The sequence below is a fragment of the Pelophylax lessonae genome, assembly GCF_965119305.1.
Source record: "Pelophylax lessonae genome assembly, chromosome: 10".
In the NCBI taxonomy this organism is placed as follows: domain Eukaryota; kingdom Metazoa; phylum Chordata; class Amphibia; order Anura; family Ranidae; genus Pelophylax; species Pelophylax lessonae.
The window spans coordinates 76053648-76079726 of NC_138777.1; the positions used below are offsets into that span (position 1 = coordinate 76053648).

At 45.4% G+C, this 26079-nt stretch overlaps 1 protein-coding gene across 1 annotated transcript in view; it reads left to right on the top strand.

The window, feature by feature from the left end:
• Positions 1-26079, top strand: part of B4GALNT4 (beta-1,4-N-acetyl-galactosaminyltransferase 4) — a 192209-nt gene that overhangs the window by 44433 nt on the left and 121697 nt on the right. The window contains exons 3-4 of the mRNA XM_082269845.1: positions 22403-22506; positions 22590-22682. Coding sequence (XP_082125971.1) covers positions 22403-22506; positions 22590-22682 — 197 coding nt within the window. The remainder of the gene's footprint in view (positions 1-22402; positions 22507-22589; positions 22683-26079) is intronic.

The following is a 26079-nucleotide window of genomic DNA, read 5'->3' on the forward strand; positions in this document are numbered from 1 at the left end:
TTCCAGCAGTAGCAGCTGTCAGCCTCTCAGAGATTGACCATCTGCCGGCAGCAGGGTTGGACGACGCGCAAAGCACCCCCACCTTAACGCTTGGTCATCCGCTGATCTTTTTAGCCAATAGGAAAAAAGAGAAATGACTTTGTACTTCCTGATATGGGAGAGCATGCGGAACATGCCTCTTGTCATGTGACCGCACTGGTGCTTGTTGATTGGCTGTTCAGGCATCAGCACTGTATGTAGCATTGTCAATCCCATGTAAGCGCAGGTCTGAATTCCTATCTGTGCTGTGGGGTGCAAGTGAGGAAGAAGTAGGCAAATGTGCAGATTTGGATGGAGGGCCATGGTGGTGGTTGGGAATGTGCTATTAATATTTATTTCTTGCTTTGCCTTATAAGGGCAAAGCATAGGTTTGCTTTCGTTTTTCAACTCCAAATGAATTTAACAAAAAAAAAAAAAAAATACCTCGGGTCAACTTGTTCTCTATGCCACTGTCATTACAAAAAATCATTTAGACCCTCAAAATATTTGTCTTGGAAATGACAAGACTGGTCAGCCACTATCTGTGGTCCTGCCATGTTTTCCTTGTTTGTGAGGTTGCAGCAGCAGAGGTAATATAAGGAACATGTGGCCCCCTATAGTCATTGTTTGACTTTAGGTCTGCTTTAAAGTGACACCAAATGTTATCTTTAGTGTTCAAAAACAATCAGAAAATGTGAGAAAGTAAAGATCAAGTGAACAATATCGGAGAGTGTTGACTTTTGTACTTTGTGTTACTCTACACTGTGGGTGAATTGTATTCGTGCACCACTGGCTTTGGCTGGAGTTGTGTTTTACTACTACTTGGAAAATGCTAAGCACTGCATACCTTTCTAGTGTGATCTGTAGTTTTTGTGATCAGATTGAGGTAAAGATGGCCATTAGGAAGTAACATCTTTAGAATCCTTGCACTTTGCCAATAGAATACCTTGATGTTTACAATGATAACTTTTTTTTTTTTTATAACTACCCATCTTCAGGGTTTGATTGCAATAAAGGAAAGGTATAGTAGATATGTATTTTATCTATTGACAGGAATAAAAAAAAAAGTTTAAATTTCTTCTTTGTGGTCAGGTAAGAATGCAATATGGCATAAAAATATATTGCATCTTTGGCTTTCAGGTGAGGCTCTGGGTTTACGGAGCTCATTTTTATGCTCACAAGTGGATAGTTCAAAAGAATGACCCTCTCTCCTCCCTGCCAGCTGTGTACACACAGCCAAGTAGGACGTTTCACTAAGAGACAGACAGAAGACACAAAATGGGTATAAAACATCATTTAAAAAGAGATAAATGAAACCATGAAAATTAACCTACACATCATGTGTTGTTTTTTTTTTTTTTCTTCTTTTTTTTAAAATGGAAAACATGACGTGCAAGAGGTTTTTATAAATGGGTTATCCGTGGTCTCTTGAGTACCTGCCTGTATTTATATTTGCCTAGTTGATGGCAGCTTGTGCCTATAGGGAAGGCGTTCTATCGTGGCAACTTGTAGTTGACCTAAAATTATTTTGGTGACAAATCCAGTTTTACTGCATTTATCCAGTTATATGGCTCTAAATTCTTAAAGGGTGGTTTACGGTCATGTTGATTTTGTTCAATATAAACATGCAGTTGAACTTGAAATGATTGAAACAGCAGAAAGCCGTACTGAGAAGAGTTTAGAAACTATCGCTGCTCACCTTCTGAAAATACTAGTTGTCTGACTGACTGATTTTTTTATTCAGAGACACTGCCCTAAAATAAACAAATCATGCATCAAGCTTCGCAATAGCTGCTTGGAACAACATGGGTAATGCGGGTAGGGACCCAATACCAACATAAAACACCTTCCAAGGTGACTGTATTGAATGAGCACTTGGCCACAGAGGACCAGGCCCCGCTCCAGTTTGCGAAGTTTATCTCAGCTGCCAAGTCTTGTTCCCACTGAACTACATAAGTGTGGGGGGGGGGGGGGTGAAGGAGGTACAGTTATTCAGAGAAGCATAGAGGGCTGAGATGAGGCCCAGGAATCCTGGAGAGTGGGTGGCAGGTGTGTTCAAATGTAGTTTTTTAGAAAAGGTATGTGCAGGTTCTGTGCAGCGAGGTGAGCTAATGTTGAAGCTGGTGGTAGCGGAACAATTCAGTCTCAGGGATGTCACGGGACTCCCGCAGTGAGGCCCACGAGGGGAATGATCTGGTTGCTTGAAAGTGTTAGACGTGTGAACCTGCTAGAAACCCACCAGGAGAATGCCTGGGGTAACGAGAGGGTTATTGGTGATGGGGAGCAGGGGTTAAAAAGGTGACATTTGGACGACGAAGTACTGCACAGAATCCCAGATTTGTAGGTTATGCTGCATAAGCAGACTCAGTAAGGCCCCTTTCACACATTCGGTCCATTCAGTTCATCAGTTCAGTCAAAATGTATCAGTTTTCCATCCGTTTTTCGTCCATTTTTCATCCGTTTTTTTTTTTTTTACATCCACTACCAATGCGAAAACAGATGAAAAACGGACCGTTTGTCCGTTTTTACATCCGTTTTTCGTCCGATCCGTTTTTTTTGACGGATGAAAAATAGGGCATTCATCTGTTCATCAGTTTTTACATAGAGATGCATTGATGTCCGTTTTTCATTCGTCAACGGATGGATGAAAAACGGACAAACGGACCGTATGTGTGAAAGGGGCCTAACGCTGGGCGAAGATTATGAGGGAGCCAGAGGAGGGATGGCATGGTGATGGGAGCGCAGTTGGGCAGTTCCAGGAGCACCCACAGGGGAACATCTACCGAGGCGTGAAGCAGAGATCTCAGTACGGGTTTCTTCAAAAGCAGATTTAAACCCTAGGCAAAAAAACTCTCGTTCTAAAGTGGTTGTAAACCTTCGTCATGAAACCTGAACAAAGCACAAATATCTGTGGTGTTTACTTGTCTCTCCAAAGCTCTGAGTGTAATTTCTCTCTAGTGCTTTGTTTCTCTGTTATCAGAATGTCACACTTAGAAGTTGTCCTGACACCAGAGATAAAATGGTGACGAGGAAGAAGAGCTCAGCACACAGCTTGTCTATTCACAACACAACTCTGCATTGTACCCTTTGTTTCTGTGTTGTGTGTGTCCCTTTCCTCCAGTCCGCTCTCATACATTGTACAAGAGCTCTAACTGCAGCTTCCCGCTCCCTCCTGTGCTACTTACAGATGCAGAAGGATTTTAAGCACTTTGAAGGGATGTTGAAATAAGACTGCAGATAAATAAGTAGAACTTATGTAGGAGGATTTGTTTAATATCTGTGCACCATCTGAGGCTAGTCACTTTACTGTGTATATGGAAGGGTTTACAACCACTTTTTTATTGTCAATACACTTCCTATAAACTCTATAATAACCTTTTTTTTTTTTTTTTTTTTTTGCTGTTATGATCTTGTTAGAGGGTGACCATTTTCGTCCTCCACCGTCCCCACTGTATGTGGGAACATAGTCACCCCCTCTTTCTTGCTCCCGAGAACACGTATTGACTATGACATTTGTTGTGTGCATAAGTCTATAACAAACTTGGTATCAGATTTTAATTATTTTACTTTTTCAAAACATCTGTAACAGTATAGGTTAATAAAGCACAGTGGCTTAAATATTACTTGGTTGTCCACATTTAAAGTGTCCGATAACTACAACATGGTGATATAGAGATTTTGTGTGCCGTTCTAGAGTAACCCTATCTCATGTATAATCTTTTATATAAGAGAAAACTGTGACTGAAGTACAGGTAACCAAAGGTGTCTGCAAGTATCTATTTTAAACCTTTTAAGGTTTTCTTTTCCAGGGAGGATAAAGTGTGACCTACTTCCTCTTCTGTAATGGCCTGATTTAAAGTGCTTTGGTTGTCTAGGGAAAGCTGTAATGGTCAAATGTTCTCTAGGAAAATCTTGATTGTGGATTGACACATAATAAGCTTAAATAAAACTGGATGTAAAATAAACCTCTTGTGTGCATGTTGGGATGTAATAACAGCATTAGAGGGGTTATGTATTTTCAGAGTATTATAAACTTGACTTTTATGTTATTGTGATGCCAGCTTGCTAGGAGCTTGTTTTTGTCTCTCGCAATAACAACCGTATCCATTTTCCCTGAAATTGGAGGAAGCCTTTTGAACAGATTTTGTTATACACTTGATTACCAAAAAGAACTGAGATGCCTTTACACACATGAACTTTAATGGCATCCCAGTCTTAATCCATAGGGTTCAATATTGAGTTGGCCTACCCTTTGCAGCTATAACAGCTTCGACTCTTCTGGGAAGGCTGTCCACAAATTTAGGAGTGTGTCTATGGGAATTTTTGACCATTCTTCCAGAAGCGCATTTGCAAGGTCAGGCACTGATGGTTGGACGAGAAGGCCTGGCTCGTGTTCTTCACTTTAAAATTATCCCAAAGTTGTTCTATCGGGTTGAGGTCAGGACTCTGTGCAGGCCAGTCAAGTTCTTCCACCCCAAACCTGCTCATCCATGTCTTTATGGATCTTGCTTTGTGCACTGGTGCGCAGTCATGTTGGAACAGAAAGGGGCCATCCTCAAACTGTTCCCACAAAGTTGGGAGCATGAAATTGTCCAAAATGTCTTGATATGCTGAATCCTTAGGAGTTACCTTCAATGGAACTGAGGGGCCAGGCCCAACCCCTGAAGAGAAAAAAAAACCTACACCATAATCCCCCCCCCCCCCTTTTCCACCAAATGTTTTGGACCAATGCACAAAACAAGGTCCATAAAGACATGGGTGAGTGAGTTTGGGGTGGAGGAACTTGACTGGCCTGCGGAGCCTGACCTCAACCCGATAGAACACCTTTAGGATGAATTAGAGCAGAGACTGCGAGCCAGGCCTTCTCGTCCAATATCAGTGCCTGACCTCACAAATGCGCTTCTGGTGAAACATTCCCATAGACCAGGGGTCTCCAAACTATGGCCCTCCAGTTGTTAAGGAAATACAATTTCCATCATGCCTAGTCATGTCTGTGAATGTCAGAGTTTTACAATGCCTCATGGGACATGCAGTTATGCAACAGCTGGAGGGCCATCGTTTTGAGATCCCTGCCATTGACACAATCCGAAACCTTGTGGACAGCCTTCTCAGAAGAGTCGGGGTGTGTTTAGCTGCAAAGGGTGGGCCAACTCAATATTGAGCCATTAAAGTTCATGTGAGTGTAAAGGCAGGTGTCCCAAAACTTTTGGTAACATAGTGTATTTTTGTTTTATTTTGTATATTTTCCAGGAAGGTTTTTAATTTGTGTGCCATGTACAACAGCCTGTATGGCCTTTTAATAGCAGGTTTGATGCCATTTGTAGCGGGTACATTTATTATTCTGGTGTAAGTTTTTTTTTTTTTTTTTTTTTTTCTTATTGGGATATTTTTGAAATTCCTGTTTACTGGTTATGAAGGTAATTTTCTATTTAAAGCAGACGTATTATTTCACAAAAATGTTATTAAGTTACATTGGTGTAGAACATGGGTATACAATCAAATCAAGCAAAAGGACAGCGTGGGAAATACCCAACGCTGCTACCAGAATACAAATACAAGGACAGATAAAGGCATATTTCCATATGATATGTGATGGTACAAAGAAGATGTGTTAGGCAATAAACAAAAAAAAAAATCCTATGAGGAGTCCTCATTAACATAGCCAATAATTGCCTCTGTATGAGAGGGAGGAATAGGTGAATTAAGTTATTAAGAAAATGGCAGAGCGAGGGGAAGTAGAAACAAAGATGACACAGCAAAAGGAGGGAAAGAGGAATAAATGCAGGGAAGAGGGATCAGAGGAGATGAAGTGAAGCCCAACAGCAGTACCCACCGATGTATTTAGTTCTACTGAAAGGAGGGACCAGTTCTATAGCAGACCTGAATGATATGCTTTTTTTTTTTTCTTAACTAATGTGCATCAACTCCTTTTTTTTAACGCGTATTTCTGAAAGGTGGGTTTAAAGCCTGACTTCAGGCTAATTTTATTTATTTTTATATTCTGGTCCCCCAGCAGTATAAAAAAAAAAATGCTATGGCTACATTATTCATTGTGACAAAATGCGGTATCAGACCTATCTCACACCGCGCTGTCACTTGCGCAACAATGCCACTCTCAGCTGCACCTTGCACAAAGATTTTCAAGCTCGCAAGGACAACAATCTAGGTGCCAACAGCCTGAGAGTGATTGTCACTGGGTGAAGGTAACTAAGCAATTTCCTCTTTAAGCTACCAATCACCCCCTTCTGACCAAGAAGGAGGAAACTCCTAATTATAGCAATACCAACTATGGATTTAGAATAAACATCTGTAACACGCACTGTTGCCACAGACAGGTCTGTTCAGAGGATTTATACTATACAGTAGCACTCAGGGATTCTTTTAAGCTTGCATAGCCCATTTAAAGACAAGGTTAACACTTTTTAAAATATGGTTTGAAATTTAAAAGGCAAAAAAAAGGTGCAAATCTTTTTTTTTCCAGAAAAGGAGGGTTACAAGCAATAAGGAGACAATAAAGCAACACAGAAATAAGAGTTGAAAAGTGAGAACACTTGCAATGTCCTAGGTTTTAGCAGAGTCTAATCAATGAGCAAGGTGTTATTGGCTCTTATAACTTGTTATATGTTTCTTTGTTGAGGTGGAAAACATTCCGATCATTCTGTTGGCTCCAGACTGGCCTCGCCGGTCTTGGTACTCAGACCTGATAAGTAAGGCTGGTCGCCAATACCCCTTGGAGACTTCCTCTCAGGCAAGATCTGCTGTCTCAAGGTCCGATCTTCCATCCTGCTTTACAGTCACTGGCTTTAATGGCATGGCTGTTGAAAGTCAGGTGTTGAGGAATAGGGGTCTTTCTTACTTTGTGATTCCTACACTCTTGAAGGCTAGGAAGTCAACTTCCAGGAAGATCTACCATTGTACGTGGAAATTGTACTTTTCATGGTGTGAATCGCTGAAGGTGCACCCTCGCTTGTTTTTGATCGCTAGGGTTTTGGCCTTTTTGCAGAAAGGGGTTGAACAGGGGTTGGCTTTGGGTACTATCAAAGGCAAAGTTTCGGCTTTGCCTTTGCTCGTTAGATACACATGTCCTAATCCGGACTTTTATCCAGGGAGTACGCCATATGGCTCCTCCGAGGCGATCCCTGTTACCTCTATGGGATCTGAATCTGGTGTTGTCTGTTCTTCAAAAGCCTGCTTTTGATAAAATTCAGGATATTCGCTGCTTTCTTTGTCTCCAGAAGTTTGCCTTCTTGGTGGCGATCACTTCTGCCCACATGGTATCTGAATTGGCGACGTTGTCTTGCCACTCCCCTTATCTGGTGGTACTTCGACCTAATCAGTCTTTCCTTGCTAAGGTGGTTTCTGATTTTCATCTGAATGAAGACATTGTGTTACCTTCACTTCGCCCTAAACCTCAGTATCCTAAGGAGTATGCGATCAGGGTTTATTTAGATGCCACTGAGTCCTTTAGAAAATCAGACGCTCTTTTTGTCCTTACTGATGGACCTTGTAAGAGATTGGCTGCGTCTGCTGTGACCATTTCCGGATGGATTAGGCAGACGGTGGTACAGGCCTAATCCCTGAGAGGTCAGGTTCCTCCTTTCCCAGTGGAGGCTCATTCTATGAGAGCGCTGAGTGCCTCTTGGGCTTTTCACCATCAGGCGTCAGTGCTACAAGTTTGCAAGGTGGCAACTTGGTTGTCTGTGCATACGTTCACAAAATTCTACAAGGTAGATGTGTTTGCATCCGCGGATGCTTCCTCTTTTGGCCGCAAGGTTTTGCAGGCTGCAGTATAAAAGTAAACTCTGTTTAGTTTCTCTTTAAGGGTTCAATTTTTTCCGGGTGAGCTCCAGTTGTTCCTGTTTGAGCTCCATTGTTACCTGGTTGGCCAAGTTTAGCCATTGGGGACTTGCGTTTTGTTTCTGCGTTGTTTCCCACCCCTCGTGATTATACTGCTTTGGGACATCCCTATGAGTCATGAAGATAAGGAGCTGCGTCTGTCGAATGATAGAGAAAACTGGATTTTTGTAAGAACTTACCATTAAATCCTTTTCTCTGAAGTTCATCGACAAACGCAGCACCCGCCCCTCTATTACTGAGGTATGGGGTTTTTTGTCTTCTAAACACTGCTTGCAACTAAACTGTTTGATGATAGCAGAGTCTGAGGGGTTATGCCTGCAGGGACAGCCCCCATAGGCATGGTTAAATTTTTTTTTTCCTGCCTAGTGCCTATTCCTAGAAGGAATAACCCTATGAGTCATGAAGCTAAGGAGCTGCGTCTGTCGATGAACTTCAGAAAAAAGGATTTTACAGTAAGTTCTTACAAAAATCCAGTTTTTTTTTTTTTTTCCCATGATGTGCAGATTATTTGTGTAAGGTAGCAGATAAACTTTGTCCCAGCAAGCCTGGTACCCATACTAATCTAAAACTTCAAGGCCTCATTCACACCTTGATATTTTCTGTACCTGTTTTAGCAAGGGCACACTTGTTCTCTATGTACCCTGTTCACACCACAACACTTTTATCATGTTTGTATTTTTCTGTGCAGAAATCTGCGACATGTATGCAGTTTTCTGCGCAGAAAAAAAACACACATGACAACAACATTATAGTGTGAACATTGCACATAGAAAACAATATGTTTTTTTTTGTGTGTCCCTGCAGAGACCTACGTTTAGAAATACACATCTCTTCACATAATGTGAACATGCCCAAAATCTTCCATGTGGATCTAATAAGCATTTTTTTTTTTTTTATCCATCTGTCTTTATGCGCGTATCGTGTGAACGAGGCTTAAAAGTAACACAGAAAGCATTATAAAGTTTAAAGCCTACGTGCAGGCAAATGAAAAACCAACATCAGCTCAAGGGACATAACTTTGTCAGTAAGATGTGTCCCTTTTACTGATGCCTCTGTTATTAGGTGAAATCCTACTCTGTAATGCCTCCTTCTCCTGCCTCCATAATCTTCTGGTGCAGTGGGGGTTAATAGAACTAAGGGCCTGTCAAAGACGCTCATCAAAAAAGTCCAACTATGTCTGTACTTTCTGCCTACCTGCTCCATTTATACAAGCCATACTTCAGCTTCTCGTAATAAAACGCAATCTACGAAGAGAGGGGGTGGACCTATCAATGATCCGCATATCTTCCATTTATAGATGACATTCCATTCATAGAAGCTGTAGTTCACCTTCTATGAATGGAGCAGCTAGGTAGAAAGGGTGGGCATAATTTGGCACTTTTGATGAGATCTAACCTGTGAGAAACTGAGAGGTTTATACACACCTGGTCTGTACAAGCATATTGCACAGAGTGGTCCCTTACTTCTTGTTTAGCAGTCTCCCCCATGCGCTCACCTCTCCTCTGAGTGTCCCCCTAGCAAGCCGTGAAGCCCTCCTGAGCCACCGCTTTGTGTCCATAGACACACAGTGAGGCTCATCCAAGTCCTCCAAAAAGGATTTGACTGACAGCAAAAAGGATTTCACTGATAGCAGCAGGAGTCAATGGCTTCCACTGCTCTCAGTCTGTGCAGGGGAGAGTCTTAAGATTTGTAAAAGATAAGTATGCGTTTCTAGGTTTTTGTTGACTTATACTTACCTAGGTGGATGCAGCATCGGTCCCCTGGTGCCTCTACACTGAGAACCAAGCGATCGAACACCGTCGATTGCTCGTTTCTCATAGCTCCGTGAGCAGAGAGCTGCTGACTGTCAGTCACAGCTCTCTGCTCTCCCCCCCCTTCTCGCTCACTAGAGTGCTGGGCTGTGGAGGGGGCAGAGCGACAGGCTCAGCCTCTCAGCGGCTCGCTTGGAGGCTAAGCCAGGTGTCAGTCCAGGGATCTGACGGATCCCGACTCCGTGGTCATGATGCAGAGTCTGGACCGACTTCTGTGATGTCAGCAGAGAGCGGACTTCAGCCTGCTCTCTGCTGAAAATGGGTCACAGGAGTGCAAAACTAACTGCACTCCTGTGATCCATAGAAGTACAGCCAAACAAGCTTTGGCTGTACTTCTCCTTTATGCAAACTTGTTGCTTTGCCTGTGCAGGACAGAACGCAGGTTCGCTTTAGGATGGCTTTTACATCTGGTGCTGTAAATGTAGTGAACCAGAACCCATGGCCTCATTGGCAACACAATTTCTTTGTAAGCTCATTCATTGCCTCCTGTTTTCAAGATTATCCACAGTTGCCAAATTAAAAAAAAAACGAAATGGTTAAATTATTTTCTGTAAATACGTAAATGTAGCTCTGGGCCATTACCAGTGGGGTCTTCATGCTTCAGATCAACCAGTCTATTTCTTTCTGGTGTCTTTATTTAGTGGCTCCCAAAGTTGTGAATTGTGCCCACCAATGATATGTAGTGGACAAACATTTAGGTGGGTTAAGTAGAAAGCTTTCCTGCAGTAACTATGGAGCAGCACTTTACAGAACCCACAGTACGTCTGTTGGGCTCAAGCACTAGCAAGCCTTTGAAGTGTGGCTATACACATCCCTGTTATGTGTTCATTCAATAGCCTATTGTGAAAATCACATCAAGTAACCTAGAGGAAGTGACAGACTCTTACAACTATCAAAGTGCAAACAGAGATTTGCCAGCTAAGTGAGAAAATGTACAATATGGTACAGATTCTAGTCAAAGCTCCAGGGAGCATAGATGAAGACGCCTATCCAGTGGTGTTGGCTGCTGAAAACACATTTCTCCTGGTGTATCCTCCCAGTTGGGGATCAACTTAGAGGACTTTTGTCACTAGTATGATTGCTTTGACAGATGTAGAAGTGGTATAATTGTATTTGTTTCTGGGAAACTATGTGCAAAGCTTCGGGTATCTCTCACAATAATTAAAAAAGGAGGGAAAAAAACAAAAGGAAAGGTCATACCTAATAAATTATTATTCGCAAAAAGTAATGTACAGCACAAAGAAGCCTTTAAGTTAAAAACCAAATAAAAAATAAGCTGCCATGCTTAGAATTTCCCAGATGAACAGTCATTTTCACAATTCAAACTATATTCAGCGTTTTAGAGACATTTCTAACAGTCATTTATGGCCTAATCTCAGATATACAAAGTATATAGTAAGAGCAATCAGCGCAAATCCAAATAAGTGAAAAATAAAAAAAACAATCCGACTGCAATCACTGGTGTGTGTGTCCACTCCACAAATGCAATCTGTATACCCTTAAAAAGTGTAGCGCCAGATCAAATAAATAATCAAAAAAATTATAGTGATTAAATAAAATGAAGTACAATATAAAACATCCCACAGTGTGAACAACTAGATGAATGTGAAAAAGTGTGCGGAGTCTGCAGACAGGATCCATCCACTATACGTGTTAAACCAAGGATGACTTCATCGGTAGGGGTGAGGAGAAGCACAGAGCACTTAAATATATATATTTTTTTTTATTCACGTTTTCATCACATTGTGGACTTTTTTCACATATTCTTATTCTGATGTAGTGATCTGGACTTTATATATTTATTAGTGATTTTTTTAGTAGTAGATCCACTCTACACTTTGTTTTTTAACATTCACCTAGTGGTTTACATTGTGGGATGTTTTATATTGTACTTAAAATAAATAATCAAAAAAAATGAATGTGAATAAATAAATTTATCTGACGCTACACTTTTTTTGGGTATACCACTTTATAGGTACACCTTGCTGGTACCGGGTTGAACCCCCTTTTTGACTTCAGAACTGCCTTCATTCTTCGTGGTATAGAATGTTGGAAAGAAAAGGTAGCAGCGCATCAAAGCATAAAAGTAGTTCCTTTTTTGAATATCCATTAAAAGGTACAGCGAGACATAAACATAGCTCACAACCAATCAGTAGACACGTTTTAAACTCCTACGCTAACTCATTTTGAGTAAGCACAAGAGTATGGAAAGCGTCTACTGATTGGCTGTGAGCTATGTGTATGTCTCGTACCTTTTAATGGATATTCAATAAAGGAACTGCTTTTATTCTTGGATGTGCTGCTGCCTTTGCTTCCTTTGATGTACTCAGTTGGCTGCAGACCAAGTAGGCACCCAGTTTCTCTGTAGCAGCTCGGGATCTCGTAGGCTGCCTTTTGAGCGGTGTGTACCTAACACACTTTTCTATAGAATGTTGGAAACATCTCCCATTCCACCACATCCCAAAGGTGCTCTTTTGGATTGAGATCCGGTAACTGTAGAGGCCATTGGAGTACAGCGAACACCTTGTCATGTTCAAGAAACCAATTTGAGATGATTTGAGCTTTGTGACATGGTGCATTATCCTGCTGGAAGTAGCCATCAGAAGATGGGTATACTGTAGTCCTAAAAAGATGGACATGGTCAGCAACAATACTCAGGTAGGCCGTTGCATTTAAACTATGCTTAATTGGTACTAAGGGGCCCAAAGTGCACCAAGAAAATATCCCCCACAGGGCCCACACCATAATACAACCACCAGCCTGAACCATTGATACAAGACAGGATGAATCCATTTTTCCATGTTTACGACAAATTCTCACCCTACAATCTGAATATTGCAGCTGAAATCGAGACTCATCAGACCAGGCAATATGTTTCCAACCTCCTATTGTCCAATGTTGGTGAGTCTGTGCAAATTGAAGCCTCAGTTTCCTGTTCTTCGCTGACAGGAGTGGCGCCTGGTGTGGTCTTCTGCTGCTGTAGCCCTTCTGCTTCAAGTGTGTGTGTGTGTGTTTTTAAATATACTTACCTGATCTGTGCAGTGGTTTTGCACAGAGCAGCCCCGATCCTCTTCTTTTTAGATCCGGTGCTCCTGGTTCCTCCCCCTTGAGCAGAGCCCCCAGAGAAAGTTACATAGGTTGGTAAAAAGACACAAGTCCATCCAGTTCAATCAAAAAAAAAAAAAAAAATCGTACAGTTCCATGTACACAATCCTTTACCCACAGTTGATCCAGGGGGAAGGGCAAAAAACCCCAGCAAAGCATTATCCAATTTGCTACAGCAGGGGAAAAATCCTTTCTGATCCCCTGAAAGGCAATATGATATTCCCTGGATCAACTTTACCTATAAATGTTAGTACCCAGTTATAATATTAAATTTTAGGAAAGAATAAAGAATTCAGGGCTTTTTTAAAGAAATCTACTGAGTTGGCCAGAACCACCTCTTGAGGGAGTCTATAATGGGATGGGTAACTACATGGCAAATGAGGTTCAATGTGGAGAAATGTAAGGTCATGCACTTGAGGGCTAAAAACATAAACGCAAACTACTTACTAGGGGGAGAACATCTGGGGGAATCAAGGATGGAGAAAGATCCGGGGGTCCTAGTATATAACAGACAGAGCAATAGCATGCAATGTCAAGCTGCAGCTACCAAAGCCGGCAGAATTTTAGCATGCATAAAAAAGGGGATATATTCCAGAGATAAAATATAATCCTGCCACTTAAACTCTGCTTAGGCCACATCTGGATTATTCCATCCAGTTATGGTTACCAGTCCTAAGAAGGGATGTGCTGGAGCTGGAGAGGATCCAGAGAAGGGCAACAAAATGAATAAGGGGACTGGAGGACCTCAATTACAAGCAACGACTACAGTCACTAAATTTTGTTCTCGCTCGAGAAGAGACGCTTGAGAGGGGACATGATGGCGATTTACAAATATCTTAATGGTTCCAACATAGGAAAAAACTGTTCAGTCTCAGGGAGTGTAAGAGGAGACAGGGCACACAATGAGATTGGAGGAGAAGCGGTTTACCCTTAAACTGTGCAGGGTGTCTTTTAATAAACTCTCCAGTATCTTCCCGACTATAGAAGTTCAAATGGCCTATAGTTGCTTGGCAATGAATTTGATCCTTTTTTTAATATAGGCACCACATTGGCCCTACACCAATCCAGTGGTACTATTCCAGACATTGAGTTCTCAAAATTTGAAACCATATACATTTGGGGCTGTGTCATTACCATCCCCATTATGGCCATGAGCTCCCCCGTGCTGCTTTGTTCACACATAGTCACATAGTAGTAGTTGAGGTTGAATAAAGACAATAGTCCATCCATTTCAACCTGTGTAGGTGTGTGGTCGTATTCATTTCCCATACCCCTGAATGTTTTGATCCTTGAGATGTACATCCAAGAGTCTTTTAAAAGTAGCCATACTCCCCGCAGTTACTACCATTTGTGGCAGAGAATTTCCACAGTCTTGTAGCCCTTAAAGTAAAGAAACCTCTGCGTAGCTTGAGGTCAAATCTCTTCTCTTCTAAACGCATTGTATGGCCTCGTGTCCTCATGCATTTTTTGCGACTGAATAGTTTTTTATTTCTATGCTCAGATCAGCATTGAGGTATTTGTAAATCGTTATGTCCCCTCTCAGGCAGGGGGCAGGGAGAATAAATCAAGCACTTCTAAGCGCTCTTCGTAATTAAGTTTTGTTGCCCTTCTCTGTACTCTCTTTAGCTCCAATACATCCCTTCTGAGGACTGGCGACCAGAACTGGACAGAATACTCCAGATGTGGTCGGACCAGAGTTTTATAAAGTGGTAGGATTATAGTTTTATCTCTCGAATACATCCCCTTCCTTATGCATGCCAATATTCTGCCGGCTTCAGCAGCTGCAGCTTGACATTGCATGCTATTGCTAAGTCTATCTTCTACTAAGACCCCCAGATCTTTCTCCATTTTTGATACCCCACTCTGTTATTTTGTTCAGGTCATTCTATAAGATCTCTGCCTCACGATGTGAAGTTATTCCCTGCTCAATTTTGTGTCATCTGCAAAAACTGAGATCGAGCTACTGACCCCGTCCTCAATGCTATTTATGAAAAAATTTAACAAAATTGGTCCCAGAACTGAGCCTTGAGGGACCCCACTTACCACCCCAGACCAGACCGAGTATGCATTGTTTATTACCACCCTTTGGACACGCCCCTTTAACCAGTTCCGTTCCACACACAGCTGAAGAAACTACCGTATTTATCGGCGTATAACACGCACTTTTTCCTCCTAAAAATGGAGGAAAAAGTAGCTGTGCGTGTTATACGCCAATATAGAAAAAAAATGTCCAGAAAGCAGCGCCGAGAGGTAGAAGGGGGCGGGCGGAGCCGAGAAGAAGGAAGGACGCGCTGTCATCGGAAGTCCCGCCTCCTATGCCGACGTCAATCTTAGGTGCCGGGACTTCCGATGAGGGCGCATCCTTCCTTCTCCTCGGCGCCGCCCCCTTCTACCTCTCGGCGCTGCTTTCTGGACATTTTTAAAAGTGATGTGTATAGTGGCACTGGCGCTGGCGAGGCTGCAATTATGGGCGCTGGCGAGGCTGCAATTATGGGCGCTGGCGAGGCTGCATGTATGGGCACTGGCGCTGGGGAGGCTACAATTATGGGCACTGGCGCGGCTGCAATTATGGGCACTGGCGAGGCTGCATGTATGGGCACGGGCACTGGCGAGGCTGCAATTATGGGCACTAGCGAGGCTGCATGTATGGGCACTGGCGCTGGCGAGGCTGCATGTATGGGCACTGGCAAGGCTGCATGTATGGGTACTGCACTGGCGAGGCTGCATGTATGGGCACTGCACTGGCGAGGCTGCATATAAGGACACTGCATTCATGGGCACTGGTAAGACTACATTTAATTTAAAAAAAAATTTCTGAGTTGAAAGCTGTTTTTCTCTTACGTCCTCCGACAGTCGCCGCCTCTTCATATTCGTCACATATGGGGTATTAGACTTTGCTCCGAAGGAGTAGCTAGGCAACAGAATATGTTAACAATAAAGCTTTAACATATCCCACCCTCAAGGGGTGGTCCCCTCAGTCAATACCCTCCTACTTCCTGCAACCATATCTCAGTTTTAATGTCTAGCTTGTCTCCCTATATCTCGGCTGCATGCTGTGGGCTGCAAGGGGGGGGGGAGCTGTATGACACTGAGTATGTCAGGCTGGGCAGTGTGAGGAGCTGTGTGCTGTGGGGCATGTTTTTAATGGCATGTTGGGGCATATACAGCGATCGCTGCGGCGATCTAACATGTATCCATATAATGGGATAATATTGTGTGTGATTTTATGCACTGTGGAGCGGCGATTTCGGCGCCAAACGGCGCCATTTTACCGGCGCCCGCTCCGGCCGCATGGTTTACATGCACGGCGGCCATTTTCTTGTAGCCTCCATAGGCTTACATAGAGCGCCCTGGCAGCATCACTTCCTCTCTCCTGGAAGCACCGATCGAGGCAGCAGCAGCAGCGGAGTCTCCTCAGGTTTTATCCTTCTATTCCCGTGTTCCATTGCCTGTATTCAGTCTGTATATTCCCTGTGGGGGTCTCATTGTGCCTGAGTGTGGTGCGGTGGGCTGCGCTTGCCGCGCTTGCTGTAAGGGGGCAGTTAACCCTTGGTTGTCTGGCATACAGGGGCAATGGATTCTCAGGAGGGCAAGTTTCCCACAGTATTGGTGGAAAGCCAGGGGACCGCTGTTTCCCCCCCAGGGGGGGATTTGGCCACGATTGTGGCTGGCCTTGCTGCACAGGTGCAAATGCTGGTGGCTGCTCAATCTACTAAACGGCCCAGAGTTGCTCTGTCCTCTGATTCTGAGGGTGAAGGTGATGGGGCTGTTCTGGCGGGGACCCCCCTATCGGGGTCCCGCTCCTCTCTTGATCTAGTGGGGTCTGAGGTAGAGGCTGAAGTTGAGGGGGTTGATAATTCTCCCCCTGGCTCGCCTGAAGAGCTTGCAATCATGGATGAGTTGATTGCTTCCATTAAGCAGACGCTACGTTTGCAGGACGAGGTGTGTCCCCCAGCTGCCTTGGCGGCTTATGGGACGCAGAGAAAACGCAGGACGCCGCAGGTTTTTCCCTGCAATGCTGATTTTCAGCGCGCTGTTAAGGACCAATGGCGCGATTTGCGCAAGCCTTTTGCGGTACCAAGTAAATTTAAGCTGCGTTATCCTTTCTCGCCTGCCACTGATGAACGGTGGTGTGTGCCTCCGCCAGTGGATCATGCTATTGCGGTTTTGAACAAAGCCACTGCGATCCCTGCAGAGGGATCCCCTGTTTTCCGTGATGCCACGGATAGGAGACTGGAGTCTCTTGCCCGTCATACTTATTCTGTTACGGGTTCTATGCTTAAGGCTCTGTTTGCTTCTCTCATGGCGGCCCAGGCGATCGCAAGTTGGACGCAGATGCTTAGGCGCGTCCTAGTGGCCGATTCGGCCTCGGCGGCGACCCTGGATATGGTGGATCAGATCCACCAGGGTGTCATGTATCTGTGTGATGCGGACCTGGACCTGATTCCGTTGGCCGCGCGTGTGCACAGCGTGGCGGTGTTGTCTCGCCGCCTGGTTTGGTTGAAATGTTGGTCGGTGGACCAATCTTCACGTAAAACCTTAGCCAATCTGCCTTATGATGGGTCTCGCCTTTTTGGGGAGTCCCTGGATGTGTTGATTAAGGGGATTACCGGGGGTAAGAGCACTCTCTTGCCCCATTTCCCCAAGGCTAAGGGGGCTTCTGGGAAGAAGCATGCTCATTTTCGGCCCCCTCAGGGGTCCTTTCGTGCCTTTCGGCCGCACTACAAGGGCAAACCGTTTAAAGGCCAGGGCTCTCAGAAGAAACCCTGGTCTGGGAAACAGAAGTCCGGCCAATCCGGACCTGCGGCCCATAACAGTTCGGCCTGAAGGGGCGCCCTCACCCAGTTTTGGGGTGGGGGGACGCTTGCTCGGTTTTCTTCAGCCCTGGTTGGCCCGTGTGCGGGACAGATGGGTTCTGGAAATCGTTCGATCTGGTTACAAGATCGAGTTTCTCTCTCGGCCAGAGAGCAGATTTTTTCCCTCAAATCTACAACTGTCTCCAGAGCGCCTGCGGGATCTGCACCTGGCGGTGCGGGACCTGAGGGCTCAGGGAGTGGTGGTTCCGGTGCCTCATCGGGACAGATTTCGGGGGTTTTATTCCAATCTGTTCACCGTGCCCAGAAAGGAGGGCAAGGTTCGTCCTATTCTGGACTTGAAAGCTCTGAACCGCTCTGTGCTGGTTCGCAAGTTCCGCATGGAATCCCTGCGCTCGGTGGTGGCTGCCCTGGTTCCGGGGGAATTCATGGCCTCCATCGATTTGAAGGATGCGTATCTTCACATCCCCATATTCGAGGGTCATCAGAGATACCTTCGATTTGCCATTGCGGAGGATCACTACCAGTTCGGGGCGTTGCCCTTTGGGCTCGCCTCGGCTCCGCGGGTCTTCACCAAGGTGCTTGCACCGGTTCTGGCATTATTGAGAGCCCAGGGCATTTCTGTCCTGGGGTATCTGGACGACATTCTGATTCGGTCTGCGACCAGTCAGGGTCTGGAGAAGGACCTGTCTGTCACGATGCAAACTCTGCAGGAGTTCGGTTGGACGATAAATGTTCCAAAGTCGACACTGAGTCCGTCGGTTCGTCTTCCCTATCTGGGAATGATACTGGACTCGGTGCAGGCGAAGGTCTTCCTGCCGGAAGACAGACTCAGGACTCTTCAGGAGGAAGTCAGGTCCCTCAGGGACGTTCCGAACTCGTCTCTGCGGACGTGTATGAGATGTCTGGGATGATGGTCTCGGCTTTCGAGGCGATTCCTTTCGCGCAGTTTCACACGCGGGGTCTCCAGGCGGAGATCTTGTCCAAGTGGGACGGGCGACCTCAATCTCTGGATCTTCAGATCTCGTTGAGTCATCGCACCAGGGAAAACCTTCTGTGGTGGCTCCAGTCCCCGTTGGTGTCCGGGGGCAAGTCGTTTCGTCCGATCTCGTGGACGATAATCACCACGGATGCCAGCCTGTCGGGCTGGGGTGGTGTTCTGGGCGTTCTGTCCGCCCAGGGGACCTGGTCGGAGGGGGAGTCTTCCCTCCCGATCAACATTCTGGAATTGCGTGCGATAAGGCTCTGTCTTCATCGCTGGACGGACCGGCTGCAGGGCTGCCCGGTTCGGGTGCAGACGGACAATGCCACGGCGGTGGCCTACATCAACCACCAAGGGGGCACCAGGAGTGCCCGAGCGGCTCGAGAAGTGGCCGACATTCTGTCTTGGGCCGAGACTCATGTCCCGGCGATAACGGCGGTTCACATTCCGGGAGTGGAGAACTGGCAGGCGGACTATCTGAGTCGCCAGACCCTGGATCAGGGGGAATGGTCTCTCCACCCGGCTGTCTTCCAGATGTTGTGCGCGGAGTGGGGTCTTCCAGATGTGGACCTGTTCGCGTCTCGCCTCAACTACAAGGTGAAGAGGTTCGTGGCAAGGACGCGCGACCCTCGGGCAGACGCGTCGGACGCGTTAGTGGCCCCGTGGCATCAGTACAGGCTGATGTACGCGTTTCCACCGATTCAGTTGCTGTCCCGGTTCCTTCGCAGGTTACACTCGGAACGCAGCACGGTGATTCTTGGGGCACCGGACTGGCCTCGCCGGTCCTGGTACGCAGACCTCGTGAATCTGGCGGTCGACGCCCCCTGGCGTCTGCCTCTTCGGGACGATCTACTGTCTCAAGGACCGATTTACCATCCTGCTTTACAGTCGCTGGCTTTGACGGCCTGGCTGTTGAGACCGAGGTCCTGAAGGAGAAGGGTCTCTCTCCAGAGGTTGTTCATACCTTGATCAACGCGAGGAAGTCTTCCTCGGGAAAGGTTTATTACCGTACTTGGAAGGCCTATTTTGCCTGGTGTGAGTCCAGGGGGTTTTCACCCCGCACGTACTCGGTTTCCCGTGTGCTGTCTTTCCTTCAGACGGGTGTCGATCAGCGTTTGGCGCTGGCTACGATAAAGGGTCAGGTGTCTGCGCTGGCCGTTCTGTTTCAACGTCCCGTGGCTTCCAACTCCTTGGTTGGCACTTTTATTCAGGGTGTGCGGCATCTGGTTCCTCCTAGGAGGGATCCTTTGCCCCCTTGGGACTTGAATCTAGTCCTGTCTGTGTTACAACGTGCTCCTTTTGAACAGATCAGGGAGATATCGTTGTCTATGTTGTCCAAAAAGGTCGCCTTTTTGGTGGCGATCACTTCGGCTCGCAGAGTGTCGGAACTGGCGGCTTTGTCCTGCAAGTCTCCGTACCTGGTTGTTCATTTGGATAAGGTGGTCTTGCGACCTAATCCTTCTTTTCTGCCGAAACGAGTTTCGGAATTCCATCTTAACGAGGATATTGTTTTGCCTTCGTTGTGCACGAAGCCTAAACATCCAAAGGAGGTGAGACTACATTCTCTGGATGTTGTTCGGGCGATTAGGGTTTACCTTAAATCGACTGAGTCTTTTCGAAAGACGGACTCCTTGTTTGTTCTTCCAGAGGGTCCTCGGAAGGGCATGGCGGCTTCCGCCTCTACCATTGCCAAATGGATCAGGCAGACCATTGAACAGGCCTATGCCTTGCAGGGGAAGGTTCCCCCTGTGCCTGTGAAGGCGCACTCTACTAGATCTCTGAGTACGTCTTGGGCCTGTCGTCATGGGGCTTCTGTAGCCCAGGTGTGTAAGGCGGCGACTTGGTCGACCGTACACACTTTCACAAAATTCTACAAAGTAGATGTTCAGGCATCGGCGGATGCTTCCTTTGGCCGCAAGGTTCTTAGTGCGGCTGTTCCCTAGGGTCCCTTGTTGGGGACTCCTGGCTGTTGGGATAAGTTTTGTATCCCCTGGTTTTTTGTCTTTTCCTGGGTTGTTGCTCCTGTTGAGCACTTATTTTTGCTGTTGCCCAGCTGGTTTCCTTCCTTTGGTAAGGTTCCTTTCTTTGATGTGGAGACTGCGTTGCCTTTCGGCGCGGATGCGTTTCCCACCCCTCATGTTTGCACTGCTTTGGGACGTCCCCATATGTGACGAATATGAAGAGGCGGCGACTGTCGGAGGACGTAAGAGAAAACGGAATTTTTGTAAAATCTTACCTGTAAAATTCCTTTCTCTGAGTCCTCCGACAGTCGCCGCCCCCGCCCCTCTTTTGGGGTTTGAATGTATACTCTACTGCTATTCCACTAAAACTGAGATATGGTTGCAGGAAGTAGGAGGGTATTGACTGAGGGGACCACCCCTTGAGGGTGGGATATGTTAAAGCTTTATTGTTAACATATTCTGTTGCCTAGCTACTCCTTCGGAGCAAAGTCTAATACCCCATATGTGACGAATATGAAGAGGCGGCGACTGTCGGAGGACTCAGAGAAAGGAATTTTACAGGTAAGATTTTACAAAAATTCCGTTATTTTAAATTTTAGCTTTTTTCCTGAAATTTCTGTCCTAAAATTTAGATGCGTGTTTTACGCCGGCGCTTGTTATACACTGGCGCGTGTTATACGCCGATAAATACAGTATTTAATACATTTCCCTTCTCTTTGTCCCCAGTCACCCATTCCAGATTATTTTGTAAAGGGCCTTCTTGCTCAGACCTGACCTTTTTACTATTAATATATTTAAAGAATTTTTGGGGGTTTGTCCTACCATCCTTTGCAATCCTTTGTTGTCCGTTTTGAATTTTTGCATCCTTGATTTCCGTTTTACATATTCTGTTATATTCTTTGTAAGACACAGATCCCCGGTTCGTGTCCCTCCTCTCTCCCCCCCCCCCCCCCCAGCTTTCTCCTAATTGGTAAAAAGTATAGTGCTTTCAGCCTTTAGAACCACTTTCACCTCATTTATTAGGCAAAGGAGAAATTTTCCCTGCAAAATGAACATCCTATTTTGCCCTTAGTATAGCCCTATTATCTCCAGTAGCAATGTAAACGTGCAGTTATAAGATGTCTAGTACTATTAGTCAGCGCTATCCAGTTTATTCATAGCAGACAGCGTCCATATCAATGAATTATCTCAGATCACAGGCATTATTTGCAGAAGCAGGTAGAGTAACCTATTATGTACAGCGCTGATCACCAGTACTGGAAAGCAAATATGGCCAGAATTAAAGTCTAAAGCAATTGTGTATCAATGTGGTCAAAAATTAGTCCAGGAAATAATTCAAGAGGGTAATGGGTGTATCCCTATTGTGAATGGCAGCTGCCACCCTGCGCACTTGGAAGATGATGGTGAGACATCCTTTTGTACGACTTGTTTTGTCACCTCGAGTGACTTTGTGGCGAGGCATTATGAGCCAAATATGGTCTTGTATTTTGATAAGAAGCTGTTTTGCCAGCTTATGAGAGCAGTTTCCACTAATTCATGGTTTGCCAACTAAGAAGTTGGAGTCCTGGCTGTGATCAAGGAGGAGTTCTTAGCAGTCCGTGCGTTAAATGCCCCTTACATCTAATGCCTTTGGGAGTATGAACCTTAGGATTTGTCCTTCAGTTATATTGCTAGGAAGATTAGTGTAAACGCATGAGAGTGGAAGTAATTAGGTTGTGTCTTTCTTAGTTTGAAGAGACCAAAATAAAATGTGGCTATTTTGAAATTAGGTGCTCAGAACCTTTTTAGGTTCTTTTGGCTTTTGATTAGTGGAGATGACCATATGCAAACTGTAACCCAACTTTTTATCATCAGATGCAGATAGACCTGAAGGAACAGACCCGGCTCGCAAACCAGGGAGACTTCAGGCTTCTCCTCTTCACTCACAGGCAGGAGATTCCAGTGAGGAACTTCCCACGGTAAGAACTTTACTGTGTATTGGCTTCTGCGATTGAAGGCTTGTGAGTGTCATTAAAGCAAGAACTTTTATTATTATCCACAGTTGGATGCTCTGGGCTGGAAGAGAAGCCAGAGGCTGCATGCCAACCTAGAGGAGGCAAATCTGACGGATACTCCCTTGCCCTGGGATAAGAAGGTCAGTAATTCCAAACCTCTAATAAAATGGAACATTTGTAACACATACAGGGTAAAGAAACAGCAGTTTCCATGCTTTACGCCCCATCCCTATAGCAATTTGGTAAGTTCATGTTGATAATAATACAACTACACACATTTCTACTATTTTGTAAATTATCACAAATTGTATATTTTTAACCAAAGCCAGAAACTGCATAATTCCAAGCTTGTGCTATAGTTTAATAAATGTTCCTCACTGTGTAAAATACTGTACATGTTTCTATGAAGTGAATGTGCTCTACCGGGCAAACAAAATAAAACAGAGTAAAGTGCAGTGATCCATAGCAAGCAATCAGGAATGCTTTCTAAAAGGGCTAATCTAGACAAGTGAAGCCAATCTGTGAACTACTGATGCATGCCAACTGCAACTGTTCGAAATTCACCAAGTTTGTTGTGTTAAGTACATACAGTGCCTTGCGAAAGTATTCTGCCCCTTTGAACTTTGCGACCTTTTGCCACATTTCAGGCTTCAAACATAAAGATATAAAACTGTAATTTTTTGTGAAGAATTAACAAGTGGGACACAATCATGAAGTGGAATGAAATTTATTGGATATTTCAAACTTTGTTAACAAATAAAAAACTGAAAAATTGGGCGTGCAAAATTATTCAGCCCCTTTACTTTCGTTACTGCAAACTCTGTCCAGAAGTTCAGTGAGGATCTCTGAATGATCCAATGTTGACCTAAATGACTAATGATGATAAATAGAATCCACCTGTGTGTAATCAAGTCTCCGTATAAATGCACCTGCACTGTGATCGTCTCAGAGGTCTGTTTAAAGCGCAGAGAGCATCATGAAGAACAAGGAACACACCAGGCATGTCCGAGATACTGTTGTGGAGAAGTTTAAAGCCGGATTTGGATACAAAAAGATTTCCCAAGCTTTAAACATCCCAAGGAGCACTGTGCAAGCGATAATATTAAAATGGAAAGAGTATCAGACCACTGCAAATCTACGAAGACCTGGCCGTCCCACTAAACTTTCAGCTCATACAAGGAGAAGACTGATCAGAGATGCAGCCAAGAGGCCCATGATCACTCTGGATGAACTGCAGAGATCTACAGCTGAGGTGGGAGACTCTGTCCATATGACAACAATCAGTCGTATACTGGACAAATCTGGCCTTTATGGAAGAGTGGCAAGAAGAAAGCCATTTCTTAAAGATATCCATAAAAAGTGTTGTTTAAAGTTTGCCACAAGCCACCTGTAGACACATCAAACATGTGGAAGAAGGTGCTCTGGTCAGATGAAACCAAAATCGAACTTTTTTGCAACAATGCAAAACGTTATGTTTGGCGTAAAAGCAGCACAGCTTATCACCCTGAACACACCATCCCCACTGTCAAACATGGTGGTGGCAGCATTATGGTTTGGTCCTGCTTTTCTTCAGCAGGAACAGGGAAGATGGTTAAAATTGATGGGAAGATGGATGGAGCCAAATACAGGACCATTCTGGAAGAAAACCTGATGGAGTCTGCAAAAGACCTGAGACTGGGACAGAGATTTGTCTTCCAACAAGACAATGATCCAAAACATAAAGCAAAATCTACAATGGAATGGTTCACAAATAAACATATCCAGGTATTAGAATGGCCAAGTCAAAGTCCAGACCTGAATCCAATCGAGAATCTGTGGAAAGAACTGAAAACTGCTGTTCATAAACGCTCTCCATCCAACCTCACTGAGCCTGAGCTGTTTTGCAAGGAGGAATGGGCAAAAATTTCAGTCTCTCGATGTGCAAAACTGATAGAGACATACCCCAAGCGACTTACAGCTGTAATCGCAGCAAAAGATGGCGCTACAAAGTATTAACTTAAGGGGGCTGAATAATTTTGCACGCCCAATTTTTCAGTTTTTTTATATGTTAAAAAAGTTTGAAATATCCAATAAATTTAGTTCCACTTCATGATTGTGTCCCACTCGTTGATTCTTCACAAAAAATAAATTTTATATCTTTGTTTGAAGCCTGAAATGTGGCAAAAGGTTGAAAAGTTCAAGGGGGCCGAATACTTTCGCAAAGCACTGTATGTTACTTTTTTTTTTTTTTTGGCCTATTTTGGCAATCCTCTCTTACATGTAAAAATCCCTATTTCTCTAACGTCCATTGATGGACACAGCTCTTGATCTTCATAACCATTGGGTTATACTGCCCCCTACAGGAGTAGGACACTAGTCAGAAAAAGAATCTGACTATGCCTATGGGCAGTCCCAGGGGGTATACTCCCACTCCCTGCTAATAGGTACTGCCTAGTCAGGAGTAACGACCTAGTTCCTTGCTGGGATCTCTGGTCCTGGCAAGTTTTTTTTAGATAGAACATTTTCTCCTGGTTTTTACCTGTGAGATTTACAATCAACTGCCAGACTGGGCGACGCACTGGATAATCTAGATCCAGTGGTCACCCCAGTCTGGCCAGAGAGCGCGCGCAGCCCTCAGCTCCACTCAAGGTTGGGCGCGACATAGCCCCATTGGACGGGCGGCTGTCCTGCGAGTTAAACACTTCGCGAGGTCGCATACGACCAGGTCTCGGCCGGAGTCACATCGTTCCTCCTGGCCAACAGCCCCCCCCCCCATTTCAATGGCGAGTGGGGTTCTGTCTGAAGGTTCCTGGTATGGTGAGTAGCTGTCCCCCTTCTCCCCCGGAGGGTTTTGTGGTGGATGTGGGCCCCTCCTTGGGACGGTCAGACCCCCAGGTTCCCCTCCTTCCTGTCAGGCACCCCCCTTTTCATCTGTCCCCCATCCTACCCCCCTCCACTTATGCTGGGGCTGTGTGGGTGGTCTGGTTAACCTCCTGGGGTTGGGGCAGGGCGCTGTGCTGGCGATAGGGGCCAAGGGGGTGCGCCGCTGGCGACCGGACGATTGGCTGTGTGTGTATTTGTAGCTGGTGGGGGCTCCTGCTCGGGCCCCCGGCCCTGCCTGGGTCTGTCCTTGAGGCCTAGGGATCCCTCCTGGGAACCTTGTGGTGCCGCCATTTTGCTGTAGCCAGTGTATTCCTATGCATGGCGGCCATGTTTGTGTAGTCTTGTGGCCATTTTGTGGTTGTTTGCCATTGAAAATAGCAGCGGCCATGACAGTGGAGCCTGTGGGTGGTGATTTTGCCGGTGGCAGCCCCTCCTCATCCCCTGGTGCTGACTCCTGGAACTTTTTACTTCCTGATCGCCACACGTGAAGTGCAGATTATCCTGGTGGCTGCAGATGCCTGTTTCTGCTGGGTGGGGAGTCTAGTGGGGTTCTCTCCCTCTCTGCTGGGGATCGCTTAGTGCCTGTGCCTGGCGACCGGGTGGTGCTGCCAGTGAGTTGGGGGTTGTCCCTTTGCAATGTTTTACACTTTGTGGGGTCCCCCTGGTGACTCATGG